Raw genomic sequence first — 21,528 nt, forward strand, 5'->3', positions numbered from 1 at the left:
AAATTATTTGCAGCAGTTGAGGGCTGCTTTAGATAACAGGAATGTCTTTCTCCCTCCCTCTACTCCTTGGTTCCACGGTTGCTGCCAGTCCAACTTTTTCATGTGTGAATTGAAGTATTCAGCAAGCCAACACCATTGTCAGTTGCCATTTACAATCTAGTTATTCGATCAGCCTGACCCACTCTTGGCACATTTGCTCACTGGCTTGATCAATTGCCCATGTCATTTTATACAATGACTATTTTAAGTGACTTGAAATATTTCATGCTTTTCACAGTAACATGTTATTTTTATTCTTGCTATTTTTTATTTACTATAATGTATGTAGAAGCGTTTAAAGTGAGTCGCTGATTTTTCGAAGTAAAATATGTCATCAACTGACATCTTGCGTGAGTGATCCGCTTCATTCAAGATTGTCGTGGTTTTTGTAAAACAGAAAAAAAAATGGAAGAACTGCAACAAACCTGGTTCTTGTCTTCATAAGCACAGCGTACACTTTACCATCAGTGGAATCTTAGTGATTTGAATAGCAGCAGTTCAACGGCAGAGCTATTTCAACTTGCAACTGAATTCAGAGGAACGGAGGAGTTAGTTCTTTTACATCCACCAATGTGAGTCTTTCAGTTCCTTTTGACATTATTTTTCTGGATTTTACTTTGTGAAATTTGTTTTCTACACTGAAACGTTACAATAATATTTCACAGCGCTGCAGGTGACATGCCAGCATGATTCATCATTTTGGGAGGCTTGCGGACAACTCATAGTAAATAAATTAGAATTGAACAAAAAAACAGAGTCAGCACCAACATCTAGCATGAAGTCGAGGTGTTAAATGGAGGTAGTGATCGGCCAACATTTCCAAACTTGACACACGCTGCAAAGCAAGGCACATGGACTAACGTTCAGAGTGCTAATGCTACGTCGGTGATAGCGACTTTTCAGAGTGGTAGCCTCCTACATCCAGACCACAGTCCTCAGTGTGTGTAGGGTCCACCAGCCCTGTCCCTTGCCCTCTCACAGTTCCATCCTCCTCCACCTCCTCTTCCTCCTCATCTTCCTCCTGCTCCTTGCGGCTGGCCCGCTCCGTCTTGGGCCCCTTGCAGATCTTGAGGTGGCGAGTCAAGTGGTACTTGGTAAGGAAGGCCTTGTGGCACTTCTCGCAGACAAAGTCCCGACGGCCCTCGTGAGAGTTCATGTGCTTTTTCAGGTGGTTGGTTTTCAAGAAGTGCTTGTTGCACTTGGGACACTGGATCCGACGCTCGCTGAGGAAACGGAAGACAATGTCAGAGATATGTCAATGTTGAACCCAAAATGAGGCATCTTACTGTGTGTGTGAGAACATGTGTTGCTTCAGGTCGGGCTTCCTGATGAACGTTCGGTCGCACAGGTCACACTTGTGCTTCTCGGCACCCGTGTGGATCAGCATGTGGGACGCCACATGAGACTTCTGTGTGAAGGACTTCTCACAGACACTGCACCTGTAGTTCTTCTGACCTGTGGACAGGAACAGGTGGAGTTTTTGATGAGCGCCAACATACAGTGATTCTTTTATACAGCTTTTCAGAGCTTTCTTCTTTATCATTCTAACTTGTGCTCATGGTTTTATGATCTCACTGTATCATCTTGGCTTCATTGAACCCTATCTTACTACTAACTGACACAAATGTTAAAACAAATTGAACTCTTGTTCACTTATGAACCCTGACCAATGGTTTCACAGTAGCCATGGTAGGGGGAGGAGAAACTCCAATATTTTAGTTTTATCATTTTCATTTCTTTGTCTTATTGTCATGTTTATTGTGGTTTAAATATATTCCACATCAGTGCGAATATCTTTTTCTCAACATTTCTTTGTTTTTTTTCATAATAATAACCATTAGAGATAAGACAAATTATAATATTATTTAAAAAATATAAGAAGATGCCAATGTTGGTAAAATACTTTGAATAGCACTTGTAATGTGCAGCTTTTTTTCCACAGACTTCTGTGTCTACAAAAACAATGAGACCTAAGAAAAACTATATATAATGCTATTATTGATGTTATATACTCTACACTCCATCTTAGAGCAGCTCTGCTAGAGCAGTGGAACTCACCTGTGTGGATCTTGAGGTGCATCCTAAGGTTGCTGGGATCGCTGAAGGCCTTACTGCAGTACTCACACTTGTGTGGCTTCATTCCAACATGACCCATGAAGTGCACGTTGAGCTTGGTGGAGGTGATAAATGCCCGTGAGCACATGTTGCACTTGAACTTTTTCTCACGCACGTTTCCCTGAGACTTGCTTCTGCCCGTGGCGGGCGTCCTCACAACTTGGCTCTGGCTGGCGACCTCCTCGCTAGTCTGAGCAGTGCCAGGATGAGGATGGCAGGGCCAGGGGGAGGAGGAGGAGCTGGAGGTGGTCAGCTTCTCTTCCTCCTGCTGCTGGGGTGGTTGTTGCTGTTGTTGCTGTTGTTGTTGCTGCTGTTGCTGCTGCTGCTGCTGCTGCTCTTGGTGCAGATGTTGCTCCTGCTGCAAAGGACTCTGGCTGTGAGTGACACTGCGGTTGTGGCTGCCCAGATGAGACTTAAGCTCAGAGAACGACGAACACTCTTTACCACACTGACACAATGGACCCTCAGGCAGCGGAGGAACACCTGAGAACACCAGGGGGAACATGAATACAAAAATGAACATATACGGCAGGCTGTCCTTAAGTCAGTAAAGAGTTACTGCATACAGATAATAAATTTTGAGCCATTGAAATTCAGAAAAAACAAGATACACATCGCATTATCATTCTTTACGAATGCATGGCAACAAGCACCATCCTCAGCCACAATGAATAACATCTGACCTGTGAGTCTGCAATAGTCCCTGCTGTAGTAGAAGAGCAGCTCCTGCTCCGGGTGAATCTCTGTGGTGGTGCAGAAGTAGAGTTTCCCATTGGCTGGGTACGCCACCAGGTTCTGCTCCTCACGGCTCCTAAACACGATTTACGATAGTTTCATCACCAAGATTTATTACAGATTCTGAAAAAGTTATGGAACAACAAAATTTTGAAGTTCTGAAAAATATATGTTAGATTTTACAGTTAACAAGTATAGTACAGTGGCGCCCAATGGTATGAGCTTGCGAAAACATCTTCTTAAAACACATCTTCATCGTTAAACATAGTGTATTGGCTGCAACAGAAATATTGATATCGGAGCCCTAATTTAGTAGACGGTCACTATAAATCGACAAAAAATGAATGAATGAATGAATGAAAAAAAAGAGCAAATCTGCTGAAAGGTCATCAACGTCAACGTTTGTGAGGTGGAGGATCAGACTAACCGGGCTTTGTGCACAAACATCATCCAGTTACTCTGATTCTCATCTGTGGTGACGATGTAGAACTCCAGAACATTGTTGTGAAACATCTGACATAGAGAGAAAAATCAGTCACATGTCTTCAACATTCCAAAGAGACAAAGTTCAAATTGCAGACCTTCCAGATCTGAGGCGTCTCCTTCTCCGGCCAATCGGACAGATCCACGTTGCTGCAATGCTGACCCACCAGAGGTCCAAAACAGGTTCTGGGTGGTATCATGTCACGAGCAAACACACCTGTGACATCAACAAAATAGTTGGATAAACATGAGGAACCAAATGATCACCCCACCATATTCATGCAAGTGACATGATCCAGATCAATCTCAGTTTGTGTCGTGCAGGATTTCTAAAAAAAAAAAAAAAAAAAGGTTCTCCTACCAAGCGGCTCATCGTTGACAGAGATTCGCAGGCACAGAGGTCGGGGAAGAGACAGTCGGGCTCGGCTCTGGATGGGGGCGTCAGGAATGAAAGTAACTGGTCCATGCTCAGGACAGTCAGAGGTATAAGAACGTTCACACAAAGAGCACCCTGTCGGAAGAGACATCAGCATCAGGCACAGGACCCAGGTTCAGGCTTAAGGGTTCAGACACTCACAAATGGTGAAAGCCGGCACCAAGTTCTCCTTGTTGGATGTAGAGTCTTCTAGTTGCAGGCTGGAGTTTACCAGAACCAGGTTGCTCTCTGGACCCAGTGAAACTTCAGCAGTTATGGGGGACACATTGACAGCCTCCAGACCCAGCCCGGAGTGACCGTGCAGGGGTCCCAGCGGACCCTGGCTGGTCATGGACCCAGAGAGGACCACACTGACCACACCTGAGTTCATCTCTGCGGTACTGTGCAGTTGTTCCCCAAGTCCTCCTCCTGCCCCACCACCAGAATTCCCCACACGCCCGCCCATGTGGTCCGACTCCATCACCACGGGCAGCTCCAGTACAGGGGGACCATGAAGGGGCATCACACCACCTGAAGAGTCTACACCAGACAGGCCATCGTGGGGTTGAGGCTGGCGTCCTCCTCCGAGCTGCTGCTGGGGGTCTGACACCACCCCCACCCCGTCCATTGAGGCCAGCTCCTCTCCCATCCTATCGGGGGACATGGGGCTACTGACCCGAGACTCCATGGTCAGGCCTGCAGAGTCCAGTTCATGGGCAACAGGTTGGTGAAGGTCTCCCTGCCCGCTGACCTGTCGAGAGTCCATGGGGACGAGGCCTTGCTCCAGTGGGCCACCTGGGGCGCTGTATGGATCCAGACCTGACTGACTGTTGCTGGACACAGACAAGGTGCCGTCCATGTTGATGCTGCTGGGGTGAATGTACTGAGGTGGGGGACGGTCAGCCAGGTACGACAAGATCCCTGCAACCACAAAGATCTTAAGTCAGAGGTTGGCAACCAACACACACATACAGACACACACATGAAAACCTACCAGGTAATATGTGTCTGAAGTAACTGCTCTCCAAGTGTGGGTACGGGGGAGGAGGCAGCGAGTAGTTCCTCTCTGGTAAGCCACACATGACTCCACGGTCTGCCAGAGGTCCCATGGGCAGCATCAGGGACAGAGCAGAGGGGAGGGACCCCAGAGAAGGACCCAGGCTGGGAATGGCTACAGGCATTCCTGAGACAGAACACATAAATATATTAAACCAATGTAACACAACAAACGTGTTAAGTATAACTAGGCTAATAAATGATTACACAAAAAAAACTACAGCATAATGTGACAGCCACTAAATGCTGCCTCAGAATGAGTTCCACCACAGAAGGCATGAAAGTGAAGTGTTACCTGGAGTTGGGATGCTGTTGTGAGGAGGGGAGGTGGGCAAACCCAGGTGGCTGGCACTGACCGAGGGCACACTGAGCTGGTCCATGCCCACCGGACTCAGATTCATGTCATTCATCCTAGAAACAAGATGAAGCGTGCAGGTCACACAGCCCGCACATGAACAACGGGGAACAGGGAGTGCTTGCTGTTAGCCTTGCTAGCTTACCTGAAATCAACAACAGGTGCTCGTTAACAAAGAACACGGCCACCTTTTCATTTTTCGATCACTGGAACAAAGGCACGAAGACAAAATTGAGATTTGAACAGAAGCCTCCAGGAAAAAAACACAACACAACCAAGCAAACATCGAACTAGCTAAACTGGCTACAAGCGTCGCACATAACATTACAGAATGAATGTTTTGGTTAGCTCCAGATGTTTGCCAAAGTGCTAATAGTGAAAACAAAATGCAGGTGGGAAATAAAAACTAAACCGTAAGAAACGAAAGGAAGATAGAGATACATACTAACAAAATAACAACACATCCATGATGAAGAGAGTCATGACGACATCTACTGCACATGCGCATTTTCGTGTGTCGTTCACGGAGCTCAGGAAAATATCCGCTCACCATATAATCTAATTTCCGTCACAGAATACATGAAGAAATTGTTGTATCAAAAAGAAAACAATAAGAAAAAAATCAGTGTGAGAAAAAAATAGATGCAGAATGAAGTATCCGGAAGTATATCATTTTGTCATTAGGATGTCAAGCCAAGTTGACAGAAAGTGTGAGAGTTTCTGACGAAAGTCCCGAATGTTTCACATCTCCACAGGTGAGATCTAACACGGGTGACTCTTGATAAGAGAAGCGACTCATTTCCACCCCGCAGAGACTCTCCTCCCCCTTCAGACAACACGCCAGATAAGCTCCAGACTCGCAGGATGGTTCACCGCTACCGCACCTCGGGACCAAATCTGTGTTGATCTGTTTCCCCGGCCAACTTTCGGAAGATGTCATTTCCCCACCAGGAGGTGATGGATCACATCCCACTGGACCTGCGATGCTTCGGTGCGGGCAGCAGTGCGGGTCACCATATAGACTCTCTGGCTCTGGTACGCCCCTTCCACTTTGACTCGACCGGACACCCGTACGGGCGGCTGCACTTCCTCCACCCTGCGCTGGAGCCGGCGTTCATCCGCAAAAGGAACGAGCGCGAGCGTGACCGGGTGCGCTGCGTGAATGTGGGCTACGCCCGGTTGCGGGAGCGTTTGCCGCCCGAGTTTGACGACAAGAGACTCAGCAAAGTGGAGACGCTGCGAGCTGCCATCCTCTACATCAGGCACCTGCAGGGGCTGCTGGGACACGTCCGGAACCAGGGTCAGGACTCAGAACCAAACACCGAATCTGCACAGAATGTTAATGAAACACAATAAATAATATAATTGACAGTCAATACTCATATTGCTGTTGTCAATGTGTGGCAGTGGAGCCAACAGTGGTGTCCCTCAGGGGTCCGTACTTAGATAATGTTGTAGACACTATCCATAATATCCACAATCTTGCAAAAAAAAAAAAAAAAAGTTCAAAGTGAAGAGGAACATCTGTGTTGTTCATGATATTTTCTTGATCGTCATGTCCCTTATTTTAATAAGCATTTGTGATTTTATTGTCAAAATATAGTTGAATAAATATCTATATTTACACTCTCGTGCGGCAAATCTAATCTGAGTTATCTGTTTCACTTCAGAACGATATAAGAGAGTCCTCAAGACGAAGCTCCGTCCTTCACTTACTGAATTTGAGTAAGTGAAATACTTTATTTGGCTCAATTAAATTCGTTTTATTTCTTAATTTATTTAATGCTGTGTGTACAATACAAGCATTAATAAATCCCATCCCACAGTTTTTCCTCTCCAAACACTCGCCCTATTCAGCCTTGTGCCCCTCCTTCTACCCGCATTCTCCTTGATTGTGTATACTCACAGTCTCCTGTGCGGAAGCTGGAAACATGAAATTGTGTCTCAGATTTGCGAGATTGCACCATCAGTTCAAATCCAGTGTAGCCTGCTGGCGTGCAAGCTTGGTGAGCCACTGCTGGACCTGATCCAGAACCACAATCATCCGAGTGCTGGTACCAGAACCATCACGGTTGAATGACCATCAAGGTGGAGAAACTTCAATAGAAGCAGCAACCAGCCTGGATATTTTGAGGATCCTTATCTGAGTCCTCACAGAGCGGCAGGTCACAGTTTCAGCAGAGACTTTCAGACTACTGTTTCCTGAAAAATAACACAGGCAACTGATCTAACAGCAGAGATCTCATTTACTGTTCATGAGTCTCTCCTTCAATCAAGATGACCTCCGGATGAAACATTCTAAAGCGAAACCTAGCGAAAACCATTTCCACACTGAACCATTTAGTAAAAAGCAATAGCTTACATTAAAAGCAATATACATCATATTGTGTTATGCGTACAACAACTGCTGGGATGAGCTGAGGTGCTGGTGATACTCAGAGATTTCTCATTGCATACAATTGTGACGTAATTTTTGGGGTGAAATTAAGGCAGGAATTTCACTCATGACTCAACGCACTCATGATTCCAGTTGAGCTCTTCTTCATTTTACATGAATCGATCCGTTTTCACTTACACTGCCAACCCGAAAGTGGTTTGTTGGATTTTCTGATTCACAAAAATAAATAATCAAATGAAGATACTGTTGAACGCAAATGTTGTTATAGCCATTAGTCTGATTTTAAAAGAGCTGTATGAAAATGGTATTAGTTTGTTAGTTTTATGTGAGGTACTGATGCGAGGATAACAATGTAAATTGATGACTTTGAAACATCCACTTATGGCTCAATTCTAAAGATTTACAATAAAAACAAAATAGTTTTCCAATGAATACTGGCTAATCAGCAAACCCTCCTCAATACAGAACACAAGTTGATCCCTGTTTCTCCAAGTCCAAAATCATGTTTACAGCAGCGTGACAAGAATCTAATGCCGACACATCACTCTCCTTCTCTGGACCACCGAAGGAGTCGAGTGAACGAGTCCTGACAACCATCCCTCATGAGGAGACGGAAGAAGTGATGCTGGTCCTCAACGCTGATGTGAGCCAGATAAACAACTTCTAGAGTTTAAACAGGCTCATAGATCTTGATGAATACTTTTATTGAATAGGTTACATTAAAAAATAATGTTATTCATGCTTTTCCTTTCATTATTGTAATAAGTACGAAAAATAATGTGGTGACAGAATGCATGTAAATGTACCAAATAAACAAGTTTGCATTGTAAAAATAAATGTACAAAACATAATAACTGTCATATATTATGGTCTAGTACAGTATATTCAATTGAGCCTTGAATAAACAATCACGGCTGAAAAACCTCCTTGTGGCCCAGAGCAAGACGTCCTCCACCTGACTGCTCCTCAGGGTTCACTTGGTGCACTGTGTCGCAGCCTAGTGTTGTCACTGTGGGATTATGTGTGTAAAAAAAAACTGTTAAGTGCTTTTGGAGCTGGATCAGGATAAAATGTGAAATGTAAGTAAAATCCACTATCTTAACCAGTAAAGATCTTTATCGTGATATTTAGTTATTTTTTCATATATAATCTATTTATGTTGACATATATTTTCTATATAATTATATTTTAAGGCAGCAAACATTTGTTTCACCTATTTGAAATTTGGCATTGTAGTGGTGCTTAGATATGAAAGCACCTTTTTTTTTAATACATAAATGTTTTTTTCTAAATCATGTATGTTGAACTTACTATGTCATAAACAGGATATGACGACAGTAATTGTTAAACTCTAATCTTGCTCTTTATTTCCAGTTATTCATTTTGATAATTACATATTTACATCCGCCCAGTGCGTCAGAGGCTTGACAGGTGGTCCAGCTCCTCCTGCAGAGACTCTTTTTCAGACTCCAACATCGAAATCTGACGGTTCTGTCGGCCGACTTCCTGTCAGGCGGACAAAACGTGGGATGAGAACTGACCAGGTGAGTGGACCGATGATCATGCGACGGTTACCTTCGTCAACACCGAGTTCCTCCATCGGAGGTCGCTGTCCTCCTCCGTGTCGGTCACACAGAGGTTGCTGGTGCAGCTGGAATCTGACATGACGGAGCCCAGAGAGCCGTTGACCCGCTGGATCAGGGACCTGAGCTGGCTGGAGGAGAACTGGACCAAAAGAAGAGGGTCACAAACACTTCAACTGTCTCACTCTATTTAAAACACTGACCACAAGACACAAAATGTTTGCTGCCTGGATCACGTAACATGGTGTTACAGTTATTTGACAGTAATTAAATTAACGATTGTGAGTGAATAAAAGAACTTCATCAATGCTCTACTTTAAATAAGAATAGCATTGAGTGTTGGTTTAATTTTAACATTTTTCCTGGTATCAGCAATAAACGGAAAATGACTAGTTATGAAGAGAAGACACACATTTTAACTAATGAAAATTAGGGACTGACAAACACTTGAGTCAACAATAATAATAATAATAATGATAATAATAATAAATAATAATTTCCAGAATCTGGTCGGTCACATCTTATTTGGTGGATCAACACAGTCATCACTTTAATTCTATAATTGTCATGAATAAATTTCACATTATTAATTGTTAACTGATATATTGATTGTAAAGAATTTCAAGTATTTGCACAAATAATTATTATTATTTCACATTTGGTTATTGCTGCTAAATTAATGTACACAATAATAATTTAAATATTTGACGAATATTATTTTAGTAATTCACAGACAATAAAAAACAGTATTTGCATGGAAATTATTCATATTTCACCATGCATTTATTGTGCTGTTACTATGTTCAGTAAATATGTATTCATTTTTATTAACAACAAAATTATAACAAGATGACACCCAAAATTAGGGTTGGATCTTGTCACACGAAGGACTTGACTCCACCACAGTTTGTCACTGGTCATAATGTTAGTGCTATCGATTGCTGAGGCATCATGAAACCTAAATGGAACCTCCGGCTGTCTATGGACCAGCTCTCACTCTCAACAGGTCCGTCTGAGTCGTATGACTCACTTACCTGTGCCGCTGGTATGGTTCTGTTCAAGACACCAAACTGCCTGGCACAGTTCTCCTCCAGCCGCTGCAGGTACCACAGTCGGGCTTCTTCCAGAACTTCCAGACCAGAGTAGAGAGCGTCTTTCTCCTGCTCCAGGTTCTTCAGGTGTTTAATCTGGAATGTCAGCAAGCGTCGACAATGATCCCACTTAAAATAAAATGCTGGATTTTTTTCTCAAATCATTGTCCCAATACTTTTTCAAATTCACTTATAATTTACAATAATACATGATGATGAAGAAAAATAAATGTTTCTTGTTAGTGATTCAATTAAAGTTTATATTTTAATTTAAAATATATTTTTATAATATAACTGAAAATGTATGGCACCAATAGGATCAAAGATATTTTAGCATGTGTGTAATTATTAAACAACATTAAATATGTAATTGAACAATATTAGAATATATTCTTTTATGTAAAAAAAACAACACCATGTCAATGTCTTTTGCAAGAGAGTAGAGAAATACATGTGAATAAAAAGACTCAACAACAGCTAACAATTGTACGCAAACTATACAAGTAGAGCAAGTATGATGTGAGTTAGCGTCAGAACCTTCACGTGAGCCGCTATAACCCAGCTCTGTGGCTCCAGGCAGACAACAAACTCCCCCCTCCTCACCCAAAGGTAGAAGCGGAGAGCGTCCAGGCTGAAAAGGCTGGTCCGGAGTGGGAATATGACGATGGTGTAGCTGCGGGGACGACAGGCCATGAAGAGGACCGGGGTGCCCCATGCAGCCCGCGACAACAAACAACAGACCTGCAGAGCTGACAGGAATAACAGCCGCAGCAGGGAATGTGGGAGAGCGAGAGCACGCAGGGTGGGAAATAACAGCGGCATGGCGCCCCAGGGCGAGGTGATGGCAAATTCCACATGTCACTGCCATGAAGGGTCATCCTCGTCCGAGGACAGAGTGGTCCAGAAGAGCGGGGACACGAGACTCAGCCGCTTGGTTCCAGATTCACAAGAAACTTGAACTTGTGTAGTTTCGTGTTCAGAAATATCAACATTCCTCAGTTGCTTCTGAATGTGTGTGAAGGTGTGTGATTTTTTTTTCCTGACAGGTTTCAGGTGAGTATCAGTCCTGACATGCTCCATGGAATGCTACCGAACCTGGTGGAAACCATCAAAGAGCGGTGCAGAGTGCCATCAGACACATGGAGGCCCAACATGAACAGATGGATTAATCAATCTCACAACCAGGCTGCCAGTGAGTGAGGAACCAGGGCCAGGAGGGTCACTGCCACCGGAGTCAGTGGCCCCGCTGAACGCAGCTCAGAAAAGGAGAAACCGGCCACACAGTGTTGTTCACCTGGCTCAACAACTTCTAATCTGACTGGTCCAGTTTTGCTGTTCCACCTCCAGCCCATCCACCCACAGTCCTGCCTACCTGTAGGTCCCCATCCTAAACACTTACACCTGTGACTGCATCAATCTGATAGCGCCACCTCCATCCCAAAATCCTATAGACGACCCAACAGCAACTGTCTGGAGCAGATGTAGGGGATGATTCTAGAATCTGCAGTCATCCAAAGGGAGGGACAGAGCAAGGACCTTCAGCTCACATCAGAATCAGAAAACTTTATATAAATTGTGTCCCATACGTATAATTTAAGCAATTTTTTGAAATTTGAATTTCATTATTGACCTTTTCATTGAGATAAATATAGTCACAATATCTTTTAAAAAGGTGAGTTAAAAACTGTACTTTGCTGCCATTAAAAAGAATTGAAATTTAAACAACTGGAATCATTCTATTGCCGAATAAGAAAGTAAAAAGAAAAAAATAAGCAAACCAGAAGCAACAATATACAAAATAGAAGGTTTATAAAATTTCCTATTTAGACCAAAAAGTAAAAAGGTTTAATAACACAAAAAAATAACTCTCATTATAGTATATTTTCTCTTAACTTTTTTTACCCAAATACAACTACTTGTTATTTCTATATACAAATACAGACCTTAGTCACACTGATTATATGTTCCATTTAGTCTGTTCATGTTTACCTACGTATGTCAGCACCTTGCCTCCTGGTCTTGGGGAGTCCATAACTATGGAGGCCCAGCTCACTCATCCCTTTAAGTGTCCTGCAACAACTGCCTCTCTACGCATCCATCCCATGTCCCATGTTACTATCTTCTCACTGATCCCCTCCTCCCCTACTTCGCATTGACAAACACTGCACTGTGGACAAAGTCCTGGTCAGGAGACATCATACCTGGTTGACTGGCAGGGACACGGGCCAGAGGAAAGATGCCGGCTCTCCAGGTCACTCATCTAATGTTTTTCTCACTTCCTTGTGGTTAGGGTAGTTTGTTTTTTCAGATTTATTCCTTGATTCAGTTTGTGTTTCTCTCCCAGTTTGGTGACCATTGCTTCTTCCATCTATCCATTTTTTGTGAGTCAGTAAAGTGTGACTATCAGTCTTTTTGAGTCCCTCTGCTGCTTTACCATATATACTCTACTTACAACCAGGCCCTGATTCATTTAATATTTAATGGCTATTGTTATTATTGCTGCTATGATTTATTATTTCCATCATTAAATGTAATCAAAAAACTTTTTGTGGTTTAAAAAATACAGATCAGAAATGTTTTCATGTTTTAACTAAATAATGTTTTCATTAGATTTTCACTGGCCACTCTAGACTACCCATGTTGCAGTGCTGAACTCTTCTTGGCTCACATCCCACATACTAACGCACACGCACACTCCAACTACCAGATGCACACATATACAGACACACAAATACATACAAACAAGCCGCTAGTGATCAGCAGTTTAAAGATCATTGAAGAGCCAGAATCAACACCTGCCAATTATTAACCAACCTGACTATGAAACTGCTGCTGCTCAGACGCTGCAGACTTAAAATAGTGTGTTTCTGTGGCGGGCTGCGACCTTATGACTGAGGGAAAGGTCAGACACACGCATACATAGCAACCATGTAGCTTCACCTTGTCATTGATTTGTGTTTGCAGTGTGATATTGTAATGACGTATGTGTGTGTGTGTGTCTCAGAAGGTCCATAGCCCTGTCATAACACACCTATTTTGATCGACAAGGATGTGGAGGGCCTGGTGCGGCCTGTGTACTTTCACATGAACCATGTGAAGATGGTGTCCCAATCGCCCTATGTCATGGTGGGCGGACCAATGATGACATGTATTGATGGCAAGTGGCGAGGAGATGCGAGGTGTCAGTGAGTCCTGCACATGTTCATGAGCACAGACACATACAAACACACACCACCCACTGAAACACTTGTGTGTATTTCTGAGGCCTCCTCAGGCTTTAGCACAGTCACACTTTTGTATATATTCTGATAGAGTTGCAGCCCATAGATGGCAGCATTGTACAACATGTGAACATCTATGTTGAACTTATGCTGACTAATTCCTGAATGTGTCAGACTGCTAGATTATATTGCAGTCAATTGTTTTCTCATTAAGTTTTCTTACATGATGTTTGTTCAGCCTGTTAACTGTCGTACTGCATAGCTTGTGGAACAGGAAAATACTCTGACAGCTAGACATATGCAGAAGAACAGTGGTGAATTATGTACTATTTCAACAGAAATAACAACCATGTTTGTGATCCAGAAACAAAATAGAAGTGTTTTCATGATTTTCCCTCAAATTCATCCTAACTGAATTACAGGATCAATTTGTCTATGCAGAACTAAATGCGCTTATATATTTCGGGATGGACCCGATGAATACTGCTGCAGATTGGAGCAAGACCCCAGACATCATGATTCTCTTATAGGACAACTTTACAAGAGTAATGATAAGTTGGATGTTTACCATACTTGGTCGGGAAGGGGCAAAATTGGAACAAAGACTGTCCAATTATTGTTCCAGTATGTGGGTGAGCCTTGAGCCTTGAGCCTTGGATATGTGGGGTCGGCCAAATGGTCCCCAAAGGTATAAGGTCCTCACAAGGATAGAGTTTTGGTCCCCACATGTGAGGATCAACCAGGTACATACACACGCACACACCTGTTAAGAGGTGCTGCCTGCTGGTCCATTGCGACCCCTGATAATCACCTCAGTGAATCGGTGTGAGCTGGTCCTTCCGGGCAACACCTACCGTCTGAGCAATGCCTCAGCATCACCTGTAAAAACCCAGGTGCCAAACACGTAATTCTGTGGCAACTATTGATAAAACAGAGATTTAATAATGTTGCTGAGGTCAGGTCCATTGACTGAGGAGCTATGTGACTTCATGTTGTCATCGATCAGTAGTGCTTGCAGTGTAACATGTGTTTTTTACAATGTACTAATAAACGTGTGTGTGTGTGTCAGATGGTTTAAAGGACTGTCATACAATATTTTGAATGGCGGGCATGTGAAAGGCTCTCAGTCTGTGACTCACAGAAATATTTGTGTGTCTTTTCACTGGACAGATGAAGTCTTCCTGTGGCCACAGGTTTTAGCACAGTCACACATTTGTATGTCTTCTGATAGAGTTCACAATTGAACCTCGAACAAGCTACCTTCAGATTCCACATACAGACAACCAGCTGCTGTTTTTCTCCTGACAGAACGGTGCATAGTGGACCGTGACGTCATGAAGGGAAACAACATCACGTTCTGTTTCTCACGACATGACAAGTTGTACGTGCCTCACAACAACTTTGTCATGTTCAGCTGCACAAACGGGCAACCACTTGGAGAACTGTGGCAACGTTGCGAGAATGGCACCATTGTGCTGCCCAGCTGCCAATGATGTGGGGCGGTGAGAAGAGAAATTACATGATCACCGCTGGCAGAACCTGGACCTTCTGTCATGACTAACACCCAAACACAGCCATGTGTTGAGTAAAACTGCAAACGTTAAGGCGACCAAAGGAGACTCTGCAACTCAGAGCAATGGGACCACCTGCTGGTGATCATGTGTCACTGCGCGAAAGCGCATCTCAAACAGGATGCACAGATACCGTATTGTGCAGCAGAAATCACTCATCTTTGTGTTTTAAACATGTGTTTAAACTATTATAAGCCTTGTGTGTACCGACATTTGCACAGACCGTGGTACACTCTTACCACAATAAACCCCGAGATGTGTCTAGAAGAGGGTGAAGGACCAGCGCCGCCGTGACACACACATACTGTGTTCTTACGAGTTGTGGGGACATTTCGTTGAAATGCTTTCCCCAGCCTCTCACCCTAAACCTAAGCATCCAAAACAAATGGCTAACCATAACCAGGATTCAGCACCAAACTTAAACCCAATTATAATGATATAGTTATTTTGAAGTCTTCATCCTCAAATTGAGGCTTTATTAAACTCGTGGGCTCCAGCCAAATGTCCCCACAAAGTCACACGGTCCTCACAAGAAAAGTGTTTTGTCAAGAACGGTTCCCCCCCACACACACACACATACACGCAGATGTAAACCAGACGTTCCCCAGATGCCGATAAGAGGTGAACAACACATCAGCTGAAAGTCGCAACCTTTTGACCTCCACCACTGAGCAGACACAAGCAGGAGATACAAACCCAAGCTGTACTTCAGTCACTTGTCCAGGTACTTTAGTGACTTGTCAATGTGATCTACAGCCCATTTTGTACAAATTTCTTGTTGAATCAATTGAGACAAATGTTTAATTTCAACACCTAATAATAATGCTGGTGAGTGAATGAAAGAAATCCAGGTGAAATAACTACTAAAAACAACTGATTTCCAAGATATCAACAAATATTTGCTGAAGAAATGAAAAAAGGGATAAATCAAATGGTTAAACACCTGCTGTCAGAGCAAAAAGTTAGAAATTAAATCAAATTAAAATGATTTCTAGTTTTGAAGGTGGTACCAAAGAATAAATGTGTCAGTAAATTACAAAAGACTAATTTTGAGAAAGCAAAAGTGAAAATGTCGGGGGGAAATTCCCTAAAAAGCTACAATGAAAAATGACTGCAAGCAATAAGGTTTCAGTAAAAGCAAAAGGGAAATGTAAACTATAAAATAAATTAACTAAAATAACCAAAAACAATCCTTCAATAAAATAAAGTGAAAACTGAATAGTTAAAAAAATATATATATAGATGAGAAAAAATATGCTAAAAGAAAACAAACAAACAAATTTAAATAAACTAAACAGCTGGGAAACTTTAATCTGAAACTTTCAGAATATATTGTCACCTAAATTAAGGCGGAAATCACGGCTGTTTAAATGCTTTCATTTTGACACAACCCTGAGACTTTTCTGCAACCATGAACAAAAGAACAATGGAGCAAAATACTCTCCTCCTTCACACCCCCACACAACGTCATTTAGCCACAACTCCGAATATGAGGCGGCAATAACTGCACACACACACAAACTCCTCGCAGGATCCCCAAAACAAACACTCGGGGTCTCCCTATGGCCCCATTTCATCTGAAACTCATTCACCCTGACACAGAACCCCCCCTGCTGAACTCCTGACAAAATCCAGCTGCTACACACAGGCACACTCACACACGCAGTCACATACAAAGCAGCCGTGAAATCAGAACATGACTCCCCCTCCATCCTTCCTCACTCCCACCTGATGCTTTCGGTCCAGTAAATGAAAATTCTTTGAACAATTCAGGCAGGAGGCTGGGACTTTAAAGCCCTCAAAGAGCAGACAGCAGACCCACAGAACAAAGGTGAAGTGAACAACACCACAGCGGACAGCTGACTAGGACTCACAAAACTAATAGCAGGTACTGAGGAAACGCGCATCTCCCAGCACCAGCAAGATGGTACCGGTAATGTCCAAACAACTAGGTGAGGCACAATATCACAATCTGCAGGTCCAAGACTGACCACTACAGGTGAGCTGGAATTCCCTCATATGAATGAGGACAAAGTCAAACCCGGTCAACAGTCTGAGAGACTCATATGTGTACTCCATATCTCTGACGCTCCACAGTTCTATCATTCTGCCTCACTTAATGCATCAATCATCAAGTGAGAAATATATGTCAGAAGATTAAATCTGAAGGTTGCCAGGGTTATAAGGATCCTCAACCCCACACGGCAGTATTTGAGGCGTCGCCAGAGGATGGCTACTTGGCTTTCGTCAGCATTCTCTGACTTGGTTGCCAAAGGTGTGGTCAGTTTATCTTAATCCCGCGACACGGTGATTATGACGCCACGTGGTTGATGACTGCGGCGTATTTAACAAAGATACATAAGCTACTTACTCACTTAGGCGTGTTGGACTGCTTGTGCTGAGTCAGCAGTTTGTGACTAAGATTAGAGCCTTACATCAGGAAGCTAATATGCAGAGTGTCACATTTCAAAGGCCTAACTAATTCATGATAGCTAGTATTTGCTGCTTGTAGCAGACAATAGAGCTTCTAAGATTACTTCCAAAGTTCCCCCACGGCAACTTCCGCAGCAATTTATTGTTTCTATAACACATACTTCCACTGTGATTATTTATACGACACTTCTGCTTCTTTACTTACCACTTCCACTGCCACTACCACTGCTATTATACTACATTACTCCTCTTGCTTCCTTAGCCACTGTCACTGCGCCTCATACCACATCTGCTTATTAGCTACAACTACAATACTACAAATGATGTTACTATTACTGCTGCAACTTCACTCCAACTAAATAAACAACATAACTTCTCCTGACATTATAGAGTACCACCAATACCAGTTATTATAAGACTGCTACTATCATCACAAATACAACTGGTAATGTGACTCCTACTTATATAACTACAGTGTTATTTATATGATAATAGCTACTAAAGTGCGAAATGAGAACATTCAATAAACACACTGCCTGTACTACTACTGACAAAACTACTTCTTTTGTCACGACTGCTTTTATTATTAGTGCTACTTACTCCTACTGTTCATATTATAAATATTTGTATATCACCACCCTTATACTATTAAAACAACTAACACTCCTACTTATTCTTATATTATAGGTCCTACTGTGTGAAACACATTAAAAATGCAATTTTATGAAATGAAATTCAGTTTATTTGTTATTATATAATTGAATATTTATTTAATATATTTTTATCAATCGGATCTATCAATCTATCATTACTTTAAACGTTCTATTTGTAAAAACTGGCACAAGAATTAAAAGCAAATAACTAGTAAGACACATTCCGGTGGAGTTTGGACTGTAGTTGTAGTTCTATTCTTGGTGACGCTGCCAGTCCACTCCAGAGCACATGATGATAATGCCAACCATCGCCACCAAAGATCCATTGTCCCTTTGGACTGTGGGAAGAGGAAAAATAGCACAGAACATTGAAACGCCACGCTCAAAGGACACGGGTTCATTTTTAGTTGACTTCAGCCAGTTTCAAACCTTCTGCACGACTGACCACTACGCCGCATTATAAACTTTGTAAATAAGTGTGACCTAGTTGGCGTTTATCAGTGAACACTGTCCAATTATTCAGGGGACTAATCCAAAAAAGCATTCATCTTTCAAAAGACAAAACACAGAATCGGGATCAGCATGACACTGGTCACACATGTATAATGTATTCGAGGGGACCGTGGAGCAGAAACAATGGCCTTCAGCACTGTAACTGGAATTAACACACAGATTAGCATGTGTGTTTGTGAGAGGGCCACAAACACACAAAACAGCGAAGAAGATTAGAGTGTATGTACTAAAGACTCATTGTCTGCTAATAGAGGCTCGATGTGTTACGCACATCAGAATGAGGGAAGTGGGTCAACAACACAACTGACAGTTGTGTGTCAGAGTTTAAACAACACAAAGTATCGAGTGTGAGAAATGTGAGAAATCAACACAAATACGCAAATCCAAACTGTGTTCTTTTTTGTTTGGACACCTGCGACTGTTTCCTCTGCAGTTAAGACACAAACCTGATGTCATCATTGGCTGTTGGCTGCTCATTATAATCAGCAGGTGAAGACATCACAGGTTGCAGAGAGCCACTGTTATTGTGAAGTGACCACTTTCGAGAAAGTGACAAAAGTTGCTCGCTAAAAACTGACATTCTACCGGCTCCGTGTGGATGACAGGGCAGTCCGACAAAGAACTTGTACAGATATTATACAAGTAGCAGCAGTTCTACTTTGAGTCTCCTGGCTGAGTGACATACACCATACATAACCTCAGGGAGACACGAGACTCTGCCGTCGAGAAAACACGTCTTTTGTTCTTTCAATCACTACCCAAACTCAGTGTCACACGTGAGAGAAGGCATGTAGAAAGGCAGGTAAATGGAGGAATTTTACTTTTGACATCTTCACCTCAATAAACTGTACAGAATCCTCATGAATGGGGAGAAATATGTCAATAATCATAATGAAAGTTTCATTAAACATCAAATGTCATGAAGAATCCTCTTGATATTTTGACATTTAAAAGGTCAAATATATATAATAGGTTTTCAGATATTTCAATTATGTTAATATCATATCAGTAATAAAAATGACATCAGGCATATAACACAATTCGGACATAAAATACTACATGAACTGTACTTTTATGTAGAACGTTAAAATGTTTATGGCAACATTGATAATATAGATTAGCAAGAATAATAGCTAATGATAGGGTTTTTTTGGGTCTTTTTTGTCTTGGGTTTGTGTTTCCTCGAGCTCTTCTCCACATCACCCCCTCACGTGAAAACACACCCAGGAAACATTCCACAGCATTGACGTGACCACTTCTGTCAGACAAAATGACTCAAAATCTTCTAGACCTCCTTCACAGGCAGAAAATAGCAGTGGTCGCATTGAAGTGAAATACTGCAGGTGTCTGTGAAGACAGTGTTAGTAACCTTGTTTAACCTCTCTGTCTGTGTGTGTGTGTATGAGTGAAGTTGTTTAGCTATCCTTGTCGGGACTACTTCTTGGAAACACACCTTGTGGGGACATTTTGCTATTTGTGAGGTTAAGCCTCAATTGGAGAATTGAAACTTCAAAATAACTGGGTCAGTGTATTTGAATTTAAGTTTAGGTTTAGGTTCTGGTTAAGGTTAGCCATTTGTTTTTGGATGGTTAGGTTTAGGGTGAGAGGCTGGGGAAAGTGCGAGAGGCAATGAAATGTACTCACAAGCCATAAAAACATGACATGTGTGTGTGAGAGAGTTGATGAACCCTCTCATGTGACACTGTATTATGTCATTAGCAAGGAGCCTTAGTGAATGTGGTAATAACAGTCCTGTATAGTAGAGCGTAAAAGAGGAGGAAACATGAGCGTGTTTAACTGCAGGCAGAAAAGAGCTGGTAAATGGGGTTGGTGTAACACACTGTAGCATAGAGTGGATAGTTAAACACTGAACAGCAGAAGAACTTTTTGAATGCTTTTTACAAATCCGTGTTGCAACATCAGAGTGTCAACTTTCAGTCATGAATGTTAAATTGCCAATAAACTGCTAATAGCAAACAGAAAAATGAATAAATAAACCTTCCACAAAACAAGACATTTTGTCCTTTGGACTTGATTTGGTTATAATTAATGAACATCACATTATAGAGTTACCAGGCCTAGCAACCACTAGCGTCTGCGCGACGTCTACTATCCACTGCAGTAACATGACTGATGCATGTTTGATATTTATCATTACCCATGCACACACAATGAATGCAAGAACGTCAAGATTCTGATTCCAACAGCCAGATTGCTAATAATAAATGCTTACCATAAACTACTTATGGGGATTTGAATTTGCCAATACTGAATTACTAGCGGAATTATTCTTGACATTTGTAAGGTACCAAGAATTAAATTGGTAATGCCATGTCAACAATTAATATATAATGTTTGTTGAAAGATCTCCTCCATTGCATGTCGAAATTGTGAGTCAAAAGATTAATTTTTTGTCAGTCAGATTATAGGTGTCAATAAATAAAGTTGATGTAAATGAAAGAGAACATAACACTAACCACCACAGAGGAACGCAGCCAATAAAGTAGTGATAATGAAACAAGGAAGCAGATGGGAAAGTTCTGTGTTTTATTGAATTGGTGACAATAGTCACACTAGTTCTTACTCATGAGTCGTAAATCTTTCTCCAAACGGCGGTCAGTCGCTTCACACGTGCGGCCAGAATGCGTGACATGAGTCCTGCGAGGTTTATTTCAGGATTTTTCCTTAAAAATGCCCCAAAAACCATGATAACCATGAGCACCTCCATGATGCGCTATGTTATTGGCTTGTTACGATGTTCCCACTCTTAACTCGTATGATCATGTGAGATTTCCTCCTTAAAAAGAAACCATTTTTCTGAAGGTGTGGTGGCGCTTGTTTAAGCCCTGGCAAAGCGCCAGAACTGT

General features: G+C 42.2%; 2 protein-coding genes across 3 annotated transcripts; both read right to left on the bottom strand.

Moving 5' to 3' along the window:
- Positions 1-454: 454 nt before the first annotated feature.
- On the bottom strand, positions 455-5,696 carry prdm4 (PR domain containing 4). 2 transcript variants are annotated; one of them, XM_053862553.1, is made up of 12 exons: positions 5,644-5,696; positions 5,344-5,404; positions 5,139-5,254; positions 4,782-4,970; positions 3,950-4,708; positions 3,734-3,883; positions 3,471-3,589; positions 3,317-3,402; positions 2,838-2,965; positions 2,098-2,637; positions 1,326-1,494; positions 455-1,262 (listed from the first exon to the last, which is right to left on the bottom strand). In XM_053862553.1, exons 3-12 carry the CDS (start codon positions 5,251-5,253, stop codon positions 917-919), a joined length of 2,601 nt encoding a protein of 866 aa, XP_053718528.1. In that variant the 5' UTR covers position 5,254; positions 5,344-5,404; positions 5,644-5,696; the 3' UTR covers positions 455-916. The 2 variants fall into 2 exon arrangements, with proteins under 2 accessions (XP_053718528.1, XP_053718529.1); XM_053862554.1 differs by having other exon boundaries at positions 5,648-5,683.
- A 2,769-nt stretch (positions 5,697-8,465) lies between these two features.
- sapcd1 (suppressor APC domain containing 1) lies at positions 8,466-11,001 on the bottom strand. The gene is made up of 5 exons (XM_053862295.1): positions 10,874-11,001; positions 10,214-10,366; positions 9,172-9,321; positions 8,991-9,102; positions 8,466-8,605 (listed from the first exon to the last, which is right to left on the bottom strand). The coding sequence occupies exons 1-4, from the start codon at positions 10,961-10,963 to the stop codon at positions 9,013-9,015; spliced, it is 483 nt and encodes a 160-aa protein (XP_053718270.1). The 5' UTR covers positions 10,964-11,001; the 3' UTR covers positions 8,466-8,605; positions 8,991-9,012.
- Positions 11,002-21,528: the final 10,527 nt, after the last annotated feature.

This window comes from Synchiropus splendidus, chromosome 4 (genome assembly GCF_027744825.2).
Source record: "Synchiropus splendidus isolate RoL2022-P1 chromosome 4, RoL_Sspl_1.0, whole genome shotgun sequence".
Taxonomy (NCBI): domain Eukaryota; kingdom Metazoa; phylum Chordata; class Actinopteri; order Syngnathiformes; family Callionymidae; genus Synchiropus; species Synchiropus splendidus.

Coding starts and splice junctions, on each gene's coding strand:
- prdm4 (XM_053862553.1), bottom strand. CDS start 5,253: ATGAATGACATGAATCTGAGTCCGGTGGGCATGGACCAGCTCAGTGTG. Junction 4,971..5,138: donor CAACAGCATCCCAACTCCAG/GTAACACTTCAC, acceptor GTTCTGTCTCAG/GAATGCCTGTAGCCATTCCC. Junction 4,709..4,781: donor CTTCAGACACATATTACCTG/GTAGGTTTTCAT, acceptor TTGTGGTTGCAG/GGATCTTGTCGTACCTGGCT.
- sapcd1 (XM_053862295.1), bottom strand. CDS start 10,963: ATGGCCTGTCGTCCCCGCAGCTACACCATCGTCATATTCCCACTCCGG. Junction 10,367..10,873: donor CTCTCCGCTTCTACCTTTGG/GTGAGGAGGGGG, acceptor CTGACATTCCAG/ATTAAACACCTGAAGAACCT. Junction 9,322..10,213: donor GAACCATACCAGCGGCACAG/GTAAGTGAGTCA, acceptor CTTTTGGTCCAG/TTCTCCTCCAGCCAGCTCAG.